The 13,848-nt window shown below is 41.0% G+C and overlaps 1 protein-coding gene across 2 annotated transcripts in view; it reads right to left on the bottom strand.

Moving 5' to 3' along the window:
• The window catches only part of fam131ba (family with sequence similarity 131 member Ba), a 58,541-nt gene extending 44,934 nt beyond the window's left edge, over positions 1-13,607 (bottom strand). For both annotated transcript variants that reach the window (XM_036567230.1, XM_036567231.1), the window contains exon 1: positions 13,386-13,607. In XM_036567230.1, coding sequence (XP_036423123.1) covers positions 13,386-13,413 — 28 coding nt within the window. In that variant the 5' untranslated portion in view covers positions 13,414-13,607. The remainder of the gene's footprint in view (positions 1-13,385) is intronic.
• Positions 13,608-13,848: the final 241 nt, after the last annotated feature.

Raw genomic sequence — 13,848 nt, 5'->3', positions numbered from 1 at the left:
AGAAGCATGCCCGTCAATCATGGTATCGACCAGTCACCTTGGGCCGTGTCAGTCACAGTGTGTGCTGGATCATACAATCACAACCCCCTCACACACACACACACACAAGCAGGGGTAATGTGTGTGTGCACGCACTGAGAGAGAGAGAGATAGAACAAGAGAGAGTAAGTACAAGAGAGATATTTGCCAGCTCGTCTGTCCATCAGCATGTCTAATGTGATCAATAGAGGGACATACCTGTGTAATACAATAGCTCTAAAAACGACGACAAACGCAGTGCAGTGATTCAGATTCAGCTCCGACACGTCCATGCACTTGCACTGTATTCAGGAAATATGATAATACATTTGCCAGACAGCTAGAAGGACACTGTTTACATCATCTTCAAGAGTCAACATGTTAATCGATGCAGGACTGCCAACTGCTGTTCAACTCAGTCCACTGAAAGCGTCTGGCTACATGTGTAATGGAACTTTCTGAAATATAGAGCTCTAACATTAAACCTTTTTTATTTCTAAAGGTGAATTCCACTGATTTTCCTAAATGTCTGCATAATACAGTTGCTGAGCTGTAAACAAAGCCATTCAGAGTGGTTTGGTGTAAAATAGTTCATTGTACAGAAACATACAGAATCCAGATTTTCTTCACAGTGGTTGTGACAGGAACCAGACCTCTCAAGAGTTTAATGTGTTATTATATGAAATGGTTATGAATTGGCTTTCTGGTGTCTGAGACATTGGTTTACGGGACTTCTGAAATAAAGTTTTGGCCGAAAATGACTTTTTTTAAAATCCATTCATGGTGGAGGAATACATGCAGGGTGTTGTAAGGCAAAACAGTCCCCAAAGAAAACAGTCCCCAAAGAAAATTTTTTTTCCGATTTACCACTATGTTCACCATCATCAACATTACATGTGAAAACTCATTAGGTTCACTGTTGGTTCTGAATAATAAATAAAATGACTACTTTTGCATTACAGACATCATGACCCCTGGTTCCTATCACCACCACTGTGAAGAAAATCTGGCCTTTTTTGAAAAATCGGGTTGAATTTCCCGTTATTTTCTTAAATAGATACAGCGCTGTACAAAAACACCCTTCGTGTATTCAATTTCTACTAAAAATAATTGAAAAAAAAATTGTTGCTCAAAACATGATTACAAGACATAGAGAAAATTAGACTCCTAATAATTGTACAAGACCTGGTACACCTGCAAAACTCTCACCATCAGATAAACAGTACTTAAAGCTTTCTTCTTTGAGAGAGAGGAGAAAATCAGGCTCCAATCTTGTTTCAGACCTGAAAAAATCCAGATGTGTTTCTGTCCATCCTTCCACTGTGAGAAGACAACTCAACACCATGAGTCTGAAAGGATGTGTAGCTGTCAAGAAGACGTTACTGATAAACTGAAATAGACAAAAAAAGACACCCCAGAGCGCAGACCTCAACATCACTGAAGAAGTCTGGGATTATTTGGATAGTGAGAAGCAGGAAATGAAACCAACTTCTAAGAATGAACTTTGAAAAATTTTTGGAAATAATCCTAACAGTTTTTTTGTGTCTTCTCACAATGATGGAAGCTGAAATAAAAGCAAAGTGGACACACATAAAACTGTTGAAAAAATATACTATATTTAGTTGTTTGAGACTTCCGTGTAAGTTTTCTGCTTCTTTCCTGATGAAGAAAAATGAATAACTTGTTCTTAATGGTTGTGGAAATTAAATAAACTAATGGTGGTGTCTGACCTTTGTTTTGTAAAACTTGCCACTTTATTATGGTCAGCTACCTTGTATCTACACTTACTGTCCACTGTAATAAGTCAACTTACCAAACAGGAGCACTTTGTAGTTATACAACTACAGACTGTAGTCCCATCTGTTTCTTTACACAACTTGCTAGCCCCACTTTAACCTATTCGTCAATGATCAGGGCCCCTACAAGACCACCTCAGAGCAGATATTATATGTGTATCACGGCAGTTACACTGACAAGTTAGTGTGTGTGTGTGTGTGTGTACAGCAGTGCTGCTGGAGTTTCTAAACAGGTATTACTGCTGGACTGAGAATATTCCACCAACCAAAAATATCCAGCTAATATCCTGTGTCCATTAACTGACCATGAAGCACTAGAGGGTGACTAATATAAACTGTGCAGCAACAGAAGAGCTATTGCCTCAAACTGTACGGTCCACCACCCAAATAACATCTGGTCAGTGATGGTCCTATGGTGCTCCCTTTTTTACTCATGGACATCGTACGGTTTACAGATAGGCTACAGTCAGTAATTATAAACCTACAGAGTGCAGCAATGTTGTAGATGTTTCTGAAACGCCCAATTAACATAGATACAAGACAGAACTACCTAATTAATTGTAAATCACGGGTTGCAGTACCTACCATCCACTCCCCAGCCCATATGTGGAAAACAGCCCAATGTAAACCCACTGTTTCTGCAATGTCACGAAAACTAACATATTTACATACACCAATGAGCCAAAGCATTATGACCACCTGCCTAATATGCTGTTAGTTGTCAATGTGCCATGAAAACAGGTTCCACCTATTGAGTTATAGACTCTGCAAGACCTCTGAAGGTGCCCTGTGGCACCAAATTGTTAGCAGCAGCTCTTTAAAGTCCTTTATGCCGCAAGGTGGAGCTGACGCAGATCGGATTCCTTGTTCCATCACATTCCACAGATATTCGATTGGATTGAAATCTGGGAAACTTGGAGGCTGGAGCAACAACTTGAACTTTTCTTCATGTTCCTCAAACCTTTCATGAACATGTGTGCAGTGTGTATTAATATATTATTATGCAGATATGTCTGCCACTGCCATCTGTAAAAAGCATTCCCATAATAGGGTCTACCTTTTCCACAATAGCCACGTTTACATGCAGCCTAATAATCCGTTAACAATCCGACTAATAGCTTAATCGGAATAGAATACGTCCATGTATACACTTCAATCGGAATAGTCTAGTCTGTTAAATAGAAGAATAATAACCATGTAAATGCCTGTATCCGATTACATTTCCAATCAGAACGTGTAAGTATGTTCTGCGTATGTGCGTTTGCATCATAGCGAAAGTTTATAACGTTCAACATGGCGGGAGCAGAAAATGGTCTGCGGAGGAGACGAAGTTTACGCTTTGAACTTTAAAAGACGGCGGTGAGACGGGCGTCCAGCTCAGAACTTGACAACTTCCTCTCACCGCTTCTTTAATAAGTACATGTGAGGTGCATTTTTCTGACATATTTTAAAACTATTAAAAACACAAGCGCGCCAACTGAAAACTCATTGCACTCTGACTGGACCCCACGTGATGTTCGCTGTCATGGTATTGTTTACTCTAAGTGGTTCTCCACGCATGCGCATCATTTTGGATTGGATTACTTTTAGTGCACATGTAAACGAAGATTTTCCATCAGATTGTTGAATAGAGTGAGCATATAAACACCTCAGTTTTAATCTGTAATCGGAATGTATTCAATCGGATTGGCAAAAATCTTTGCATGTAAACATAGACAATGATAGGTGGCACGTGTCAAATGGACGTTCATCCAGGGTTTCCCAGCAGAAAAGTTGCCCAGAGCATCTCATTCCCTCCACCGGCTTGTCGTCTTCCCACAATGCATCCTGGTGACATCACTTCACCAAGTAAACAGGGCACACACACCTGGCCTTCCGTGTGGTGTAAAAGAAAACAGGACTCATCAGACCAGGCAACCTTCTTCCATTGCTCTAAAGTCCATTTCCGACACTCATGTGCTCATAGTAGGTGCTTTCGACAGTGGTCAGGGGTTAGCATGGGCACTCTGACAGGTCTGTGGCTACACAGCCCCACACACAGCAGAGCGCGATGTGCTGTATGTTTTGACACATTCCCCTCATAACCATCATTAAAAATTTCAGAACAGATGGGACACACAGCCTTAGTGCATTGGTGAGCCACTGTCAGACCACTGTCAGAAGGTACTCACCACTGCTGACCAGGAGCATCCCATGAGCCTTACCATTTTAGAGATGATTTGACCCAGTCATCTGATCATGACGATTTGGCCCTTGTCAAAGTCGCTGTAGTCTTCACGCCTCCCCATTTCTCCTATCTCCTTGACCTTGTAACAATATAATCAAAGATATTTACCTCATCTGTCACAATGTTTTGCTTCATTGGGGTTTATCCACCTGTTTTAGCCTACAGCAGTTTAGCCCTGCCTTTTCCCACTGAAGTTAGAAGGAGTGTTTTAGCCTGGACTGTTTTTTAAATAAGGGTGGTCAAAACAGCTCATTTACATATCGCAGTCTTAAAGGTAAGAGAGATTAAAACACAATCATGTAAGTTCAATTATGCGTTAAATTATGTTTTTGGTACATAAACCCACATACATGTCATAATGGAACTTACTAATATTGCTCTCCTCCTTTTAAAGATGGGTCTTCATCGTCTACTGATTGAGAGCAAAACACAACTAAAACAAGTCAGCTGAAGAATATTTCATTCCCATTCTTTGACTAATGACGTGTGCAAGTGTTTTCAGCATCAGTTTGCACAGCACAGAGTTTGAAGCCCTTCTGAGACATTAAATTAGTCATGTATTTCACCTGTTATTTAATAAATGAATAAATACATAAAAAGATGGTTATTTAGCAATTACAATTAGCCAAACACTGCCTGTTATTTATGCCATGAGGGTAGTCATGCTCACTGAATAAATGGCCACCTTCACAGTTACACATACGACCCTTTAGCATCATGGCACACATCCTGCCCCCTGGTACAGTTCCAAAAGAAATTAATGCTGTATGCAGTGGCATAATTGGGATCTTGTGGGCCCCAGTGCAAAAAAAGTTAATGAGCCCCCATACAAAAAATTACTTCCATAAATAAAAAAATGACAATGTAATTTGCCTTTTATCTCACTGTTGTTACGTCTCAAACAAGTCAATGATCTTAACACATGACACCCCACTCACTAGCATCTAATGTTAACCTAAATCTTTACATTAGATTACCTTATTAAAGCTACAATATGCAAGTTTTGGAGATTTGGAGACGTCTCTGGTGGAAATGAGCACTTGAACGCAACGTGAGGAAGAACATTTTGAAACATAGGCTGACCTTGGGACCCCCTCCCCGAGGAGGTGAAACTAATGATGGCATTGAAAGAGTATTCAAAGAGAACTCTGTTAAAGCTTGGTGAATGACAGGTCGATGTAAGTGAATTATCTACAATTGTCATCACATCTTCGTCAGTATAAGGTTAATTTTGCATTTGAGACCTACACATCAAACTGGATGTTCTTTTTGAGTTTGTGCAAATGAAGATAATACATAAACACATATGACACAAAACTGACCCGCCACCAACTTGTAAAATTAATATTTCAGGATTTACAGGGTGACTCACAAAAGCGCACGCACACCATACATACCTGACTCAGTAATGCTACTTCTTTCAAGTTTAACCACAAAATCATTTGTGTTGTAGCTTTAAGATTTTAAAACATATAAATAATGAATATATTGTGTTGCAGATTGTGAAAGAAATGTTTGAAATTGGTTACTATGTATGAGATGCGTTATGAAAGGGAGTTAAATAATCTACAGGGCAGTCTGTTAGTGTTGATAAAAGTTAGCTGGTGAGGTATATTGTTAAGCAGTGCCAGCTCTAACCAATCAGTGTCATCAGCAGCTGCATCTCTAACACTTTCTGGGTTATTACTGTACTATTATGTTATCTATGATGCTCGAGTGAGAGGGAAAAAAGCACCAGATCAATCATGTCTCAAAAAAATGTATGTAGTTGAAGCTGAAAAATGAAGAAGAAAAAGAGAAGATGAGGAGAAAAAAGTAGAAGCAGTGGATCTGGATCTGTCTACTTAAAAAGGTTCAGCTTAAACAGACATTCTGAAGTTTCAGCTTCACAACACTCAAAAAACACAGATGCGGTAAACTCATTTTACAACAGCGGTTAATTACTTTCCATGTTAATCCAGGTTTAGATACTCAGGCTGTGATTAATCCTCGTGCCTGTGCAAATGAAAGTATGACATATATGATAAACAGCCAATCAAGCCAAATATGAGGACAAGTTGGTAAAGAAGGAAAAAGAAATCCAAATCTAAATGATGTTACCTAAATATGAAGAATACAAAGCATTTTAAAAGGCAATGCTGTTGCCACTGCCACCAGAGTTAGATCCAAATAAGTTTAAAGTTACTCAGGAGAACATGAAATACCGTGTCATGAGACAGAGCACTGGATCCAGAATGCTGAGAAGGTACATCTGTAATTCAAACTGTGACTTACTAGAACCCCAAACAAGCATCTAATCATCAGCAACACACAAAATAGCCAGTTGTAAATTTATATAATTTAGATAGCCTGTAGTAGTCATGATATTACTTATCCTTTCATTTTTTAGTATATCAGTCAGCAAGATGGAAGCCCTCCCAAACATACAATTATGGCCTCTATAAATACAATTATGACAGTTTCTATATGAGGGGCCCAACAGATATTTCACAGGGCCTGATTACCACTGCCCCCCATGTGCCAGTAGTTATGCCACTGGCTGTATGTGTGCTTACCAACAGTAACCCCAGTTATCATTCGTGCATGTGTCTCAAATAATTGATCTACTTGCTTGTCAATGTTGTCATCATTCAAGTGTCCAGTCCAGGGCGATATGTCTGCCATAGCAACCAAAAGTCACATACAGTATGAAGCAGAGGTGTAGTCTACATGATTCGTCCTATACCCACGCGGAAACCTCTAGGGCTTGCATACTCACTCTAAAATGGTCAATGATACATATTTGGTCAGTATTTGCTTTGTATGTGACGACAAGTGATGAATTAAAGAAGAAGCCTGCGTGAAGGATTAAGTGAAAGCACAGAACGAGTGCAGATGTACAGACAGATGTACTGTATGATACAATGTGCATGTCTGGCATACACCAAGAGAAAGGTACAAAGCAGAAGGTATTTTGTTGGCATGGTTTGGGTCAACTTGTCCCCTTAGAGGAAAGAATCATCAACATTACCTAGCATTTTACTAATATAGGTTATGTTGTTTTTGTTCGTTTCCTTTGTGACCTGTCTGTATATTAAATTTACCAATAAAACCTAGGTTACTCTTTGTCAAGCTGGCTAACAAACTGAAAACAACAAACGTGAGTCAAAAGGCATTACAACGAACACCTAAAGAACCCCACCTAATCACAGCCATGTGCACAAGCTTGGTTGGTCCCTCACGGGTCCTAATGTGAATGGAGCTAATATCCATGTTAGCCCTTAAAAGCTGTTTTAAATTGTCTCATGGGTTGTATCAAATTTGCCCCATTAATATTTATCGAAAACCAAGCAAAACTTAAAATTAGAGACATGCTAAATGAAAACACACTACATTAAACCATGGACAAATTGTCAATGGATGATAGGTACTTATGTAGCCAGCTCAGCAGTCAAGTTATATTGGTTTGTGCTAGCTAGGCTAGTGTACACTACTTTACACCAGACCACAGCACTGGTATCTCCTATGAAACATAATCAAGTGCAAATAGACTCACTGGTCACTCTATTAGGAAACTGTACATCTGCTCAGTCATCCAACCACCCAATTAGCCATATGAAAGTAACCCAATGCATAAAATCATGCCGATACAGGTCAAGAGCTTCAGTTAATGTTCTCAGCAAATGTCAGAATGGGGAAAAATGTGATCTAAGTGACTTTGACCACGGCACGGTTGTTGGTGCCAGGTGGGGTGGTTTGAGTATTTCAGAAACTGCTTATTTCTTTGGATTTTCATGCACAACGGTCTCTAGAGTTTACACTGCAGTTCTGTGAATAGAAACACTTTGTTGATGAGAAAGGCCAGAGGAGAACGTCCAGGCTTGTCTGAGCTGACAGGAAGGTTACAGTAACTCAAATAACCACTCTTTACAAATGCCGTGAGCAGAAAAACATCTCTGTAGACACAACACAATAAACCTTGTGGTGGATGGGCTACAACAGCAGAAAACTCCATTGGGTTTCACTCCTGTCAGCCAAAAACAGGAATCTAAGGCCACAGTGGGCACAGACACACTGAAAGTGGACAGTTCAAGACTGGAAAAAATGTTACCTAGTCTGCTGAATCTCAATCTCACATAAACGGTAGGGTCAGAATTTGCCGTAGACAGCATAAATCCATGGAAACAACCTGCCTTGTGTCAACAGTCCAAGCTGCTGGTGGTGGTATAATGATGTGGAGAATGTACTCACACACTGGGCCCTCTAATACCAACTGGGCATTGTGTGAATGCCTATATGAGTGCTACTGCTGACCATGTTGACGGCTACAATTTATCCACATTCTAGTAACTACTGTCAGCATGATGATGCACCTTGTCACAAAAGAAATCTCAAACTGGTTTTATGAACATTACATTGAGTTCAATGGCCTCCCCAGTTACCAGATCTGAATCCAGTAGAGCACCTTTTGGATGTGGTAGAACAGGAGATTTGCAGCATGAAAGTGTAGCTGACAAATCTGCAGCATTTATGCAATGCAATCATGTCAGCGTGGACAAAAATATCTCAGGAATGTTTCCAGCACCTTGTTGAATCCATGCCATGAAGAGCTGTTTGTAATTATCTACTGTAATTTCAAAATGGTGATCTTAATGTTGTACAGTTATACATCTTTCTCAATCATGTTAGAATCACTAGCTCCACTCACCGTTCTTCAAACATCAAGAATGTCTAAAACATTTTTTACAGCTTTCTACAAATGATTCATTTTGTTATAGAGCACTAGGAACATATCAGAATATTTTTGTACTTTTATTTGCAACAAAATTAAATTAATATTATTGAAAACAATGATTCCAAATTTTTACACAGAGTCAGAACTTTTAAATTGTAATATATTGCCTGTATTTGTATAACTGTTAGCTATGTCGATGTAAATCAATCCAGTGGTCAGTTTATGACCACAGAGCTGGACAATGTTGGGTGTCAGACCACTTTCAACCTAGCAGATATGTATAAAAAACCTTGGCATCGCTGCTGTGCCTGATACATTCATACCAGCGTCAATACCATGCCACTACCATGTGAATATCACTGCTGTGTTGAGAATGATCTACCACCCAAATAACAAGAGCTATCTTGTGGTCAGACCAATGCTGAACAGGGTAGAGAGTGCGCATGACAACAGATGGGCTACAGTCTGTGATTGCACACCTATATAGTGGACCTAGAAGCCTATGTGTAAGCACAATCCAAGTGTTTATAATGAAGTAGATGCTGAATTACAAGTAGTTTGAAAGTGGCTTGAGTTACATAATATCACAGTACACACTGGTTTTCTTGTAACTTGGTGGCTTTGGCTGGCAATGCTCATCTCCACTGCCATCTGTCATATGACTAATAGAAGTGAAACTGAGTCATTATTTGCAGCAGGGAGATCTTCTAAAGCAGTTTTGTGGCATTACAACAAAAGAAAAGAGGAGCAGGGGGTAGTTCACAAAGGAGTGCTTTGAAAATAGCCGGATAACTTAATTCAAGTTCAAGGGCAGGGATAGATCATGGACTTGTGAAGCCCCAGGTCACAAGAGTCTTTGGAGGCCCCCTACACTCTAACAGTAGTGTGTAAACAACAACAACAACAAAAACACGAGCTGGGGCCTGTCTCACGAAACAATGTAAATACCTTATATTTACATTTCAACCTTATTCTGCGCATTTGGACCGTACCCAAAACTGACCTGGGAACAGAGGAAGGAACTCTGAGAAGCTTCGGCAGGAGTTCTGGGGCGGGCGGCTTGCTGAGATTGCGGAAGCCAGACCCTAAAAGAACTCCAGATTAAACTGATGCCAGCTTCTCATGAGCTTCTTGGAGATCTTGAGTGAGTGGATGCATATGAAGTATCCTTAGGAAGACCAGCGCCAAATGAATTGGATGGCATGATCAAGGAGTCCTTGTCGGGAGGCAGAGAATGCTGCATTCTAAAAGGGGGAACTGGTGCTGGGTGTGCTTGGGAAGCCAAAGCTCTGGATTTCTTAAATTTCAAGCAGTAGAGTCTCAGCTAAGCAGCTGAACATCCTGGAATAAGTATGGCTCTGATTACAAACTGATGCTAAACTGAATGCCAGGTGAGATGGCAGAGAAACGGAACGGGTGTCAGGGATTTAGAGTGTGCTTATTAACAATGTGGATGACTGTGGCAGTTTTATCTGCAAAGTTTTTTGTCATAGGAAACTGAAGGAGAGGGGGGGATTTATAAGGCATAGAATGTAGAGGGGGAATTTTGTGAATTATCCTTCTCATCCCATGTTATTTCATAACTTCATATTTGAATTCTATTTAATAAAAGACTCATAGCATGTTTAAAAGTGGTACGTATCGAGATAACCAACCAACAATAAGGCCTGTAACTCTAGACAGTTACTTGGAAGTAGATAAACAGCTTAATAAGAAAGTGGATGAAACTTGATTAACAATACAGTATTAAGGGGACCTCACTGTGCTTTATTTTACATGGAAAAACAAAAATATCTCTCACAACATATGAGACAGTTTGGACTGTTGTATGGGAAAAATTTGACCCATATTGCACACATCTCCACTCCTCTCTTCTCCACGGTCACGGTAAACCAGAATCTATTTATAGCAAACTGCGCTAAATATGACAGCCAGGCTCCTCCTACAGCAAACCAATTTCCTAAACAAATTCCAGACCCAAACAGGAAGCTACCCTCTACCCTCACACAGTCCAGTCGTGCTGCACTTCTTTACAGGAAATGGGACCCACAAATTGACAGTGAAAAAAATCATTCATTTCCAAAAGAATGAAACATATTACATCAACATAATTTTGACTTTTGGCAATAACTGCCATTGATGTAATATTTTATTCCCATGAAAATGATGCTGACGTTTGACTCAGCTACATTCAAGGCATTACTTTTAATCAGTGTGGTTTGTCGGGCAGAAAAAAAAGGGACGTTAAATTAATTTGCCCAATTTTCTGCCCCACTTTACCACTTTCACTGCTGTAGGGTTTTGAACGTGTCCTGTTTTTTTTCTCCTCAGAAAGAAACCCCCACTTTCTCTCCACCGGCTCTGTCTGAGCCTCTCACGCAGGCTCAATGACAATCAAAGGTCAAACTCGGCGCCAATTATTTATTTCATTCCCGGCCTGGGTTTTGTTTTGATAGGCTGCCGCACTCACGGGTAGCTCCCCACTGCTTCAGTGGTAGTCCAGAAACCTTCCTGACGAATCAGCACTGGTTTACATACTCAAATGCTGCTTTACTGAGATACCCCCACAGAACAATTCTGTTCTATACGTGCTCCAAAGAAGCAAAGAAATGATGCAGTTACAGACAGCTTAGATAATTACATACATCTGTAGCCTGTACTGCATTTGTACCTTTAAAAGACTGCATATGATGCAAACACAAAGGACTACATTTTGCATTCTGTCCTTGAACTAGATCTTCTCATTGCAAACCACTACTCCATTAGACACAGAATAAATGGCTGTGTCCAAAACTGCCTACTATACTACTATATGCATTTCTAATAAGAGTTGAAGTATTTTTAATAGGGATGCAACATGGAAATATCTGATATTTTTCATACTGATGTTGATGTATAAACATTTTTAAAAAGGAAGAAATCTACTTGGATTATGGAAAAAGTCCCACATTAATGTGAGTGGGCTTACTATTCTGCTTTTCTGGAGCACATCAACATCAGTTTGCCTAATTGTTGGCGTACTGTTTAGTGTGCTAGTATGCAGTTCTGGACGCAGCCAATGGGAGCTTTCACAACAACTACGTTTTGATGCAGTGACTATCAGATTAGACTATAACATAGACTTGTAGCCTGTATTGCATTTGTACCTTTAAAAGGTTATATCTGATGTACACAAAACACACTGCATTTTCTATTTATTGCTATTCTCATTGCAAACTGCTACTCCATGAAGCAGAATGAATGGCTGTGTCCAAAACTGCATACTACTATACTATGTATAGTATAGTATATAGTATGTAGTATAGTATGTACTAATGAATGCACTTCTAATAGGGTTGTATTGTTTTCTACAGGGATGTGATTTAGGATTATTTGATTTTTGATCCGATATATTAATAGTATAGAATTGAAGAAATGTAGAAATCTACTTGGAACAGCATCACAGAGAAATGTAACATTTATTTCAGTAGGACTCCTAATGCAGTACAAGAAATAAAATGCAGACATTTAAGTAGTCCAGCAGTCCTGAATGCCTTTGTGTACATAAAAAACAGAATGTTTAGGTCCAGCATCACCTAAACATTGTGCTTTTTCTGAACTACATTAACACCGGTTTGAAATTCCGTGCATCCCTAATTTTTGGCGTACTATGTAGGGTGCTAGTGTGCGGTTCTGGACGCAGCCAGCGGGAGCTTTCACTACAGCTGCTGTTTGAATTGGCGAGAGCGCGTGTCATGTTGGCGGAACCGCCGTCATGCTTCATGTGGCCACGGGCTCTGTTGACTTAGCACAATTTGACCTACTGTAGCCACATCCGCCGGCTGCCTCTATGTCACACCTGAGCTCGTGTGAGTGTGTGTGTGTGTGTGTATGCGGGGCTGCCCATCACAGGTGTGTGAGGCAGTGTGTATGTTCTGTTTTTTTTCGCGTGCAGTCGTTTTCTACCACTTAACCTGAAATGCACCGCGCGCACGCCTGAGCATCTTTGTGACGCATGCACACGTGCGCGCACACAGACAGGCGCGCGCGCGCACACGCACCACAATGCAGATCCCGAAACGGCTGGTATTTTCACCAAAAAAACACAACACAGCACGTTTCTTGACCTTAGCGTCACTTATCCATCTGGTGGGACTCCACACGCGCGTTTCCTCACGTCCTCCCCAGCTTTCCCGCGCTTTTTACCTCTTTCCCTATATATCTTTTCTCTCACTCGCTTCTTTCATCCATCCCCTAGATCACCGCACGCCTCAGCTCTAGCGCTCTTTCATCCGCCCTTCACTCTATCTCTCTGCTTTCATCCGTGTCTCCCCTCCCAGCCCCCCGCTATCTCTAACCGTTCGCTCAGTCTGCGGCAGTTCAGATCCCCTCGTTTTCCTCCCATCATTCCCTTCTTCCTTCAGCAGCCCGCCAGCCACCATCCTACATGACGGGCTAAAAGCTGTGAAGACTAAACGGCCTTTTACCCCAAAGGGTTTCCATAGAAACACACACACACACACGCACACACTCCCCTGCGAGGCTGGAGGGGAGGTGGTAGGGGTCTCTGAGTATCCCCCAGTCCTTAGCCTAGCAGAAAAAAGACGGAATAAGGTCAAATAAATAAATAAAAGACGTTTTTTTTTCTTACTGATAGTGCGGGAGCCGATACAGCCCATGGTGTCTCAGCGAGGGCCGGTCAGTGCACGAGGAAGACGAAGAGGCGCCTTTTCAGCAGACATTGCTCTTTTTCTTCTCACTCTCTCTATCTCTCCCTCCTCCACCTCCTCCTCTTCGTCCTCTTCTTCGCGTCTCACTCTCTTTCTCGCCTCTCCTCTCTCAGCGAGGCTGCGAGTGTGTGCGCCTCTCTCTCTCTCTCTCTCTCCCTCTCTCGCTCTCTCTTCCCCGTCATCCTCTCCTCCCTCCCTCACACACACACACACACGCGTGCAGCACACACGCTCTGTGGCATGCTGTGAGATTTGAGTCAGTCAGTCAGTAAGTCAGTGTGTCTGAGAGGTTTGCTTTTTTTTTTTTTGTTTTCTTGTCTTTCTTTTCCCGCCGTTTTTCACAAGCTAATTCCATGTACGCCATAACACTGGCGTCTTTTACGC

The sequence above is a fragment of the Colossoma macropomum genome, unplaced genomic scaffold, assembly GCF_904425465.1.
Source record: "Colossoma macropomum unplaced genomic scaffold, Colossoma_macropomum, whole genome shotgun sequence".
NCBI classification, from domain to species: domain Eukaryota; kingdom Metazoa; phylum Chordata; class Actinopteri; order Characiformes; family Serrasalmidae; genus Colossoma; species Colossoma macropomum.
Note: the sequence above shows the minus strand (reverse complement) of the source record. Positions and strands in the feature narration are given on the sequence as shown.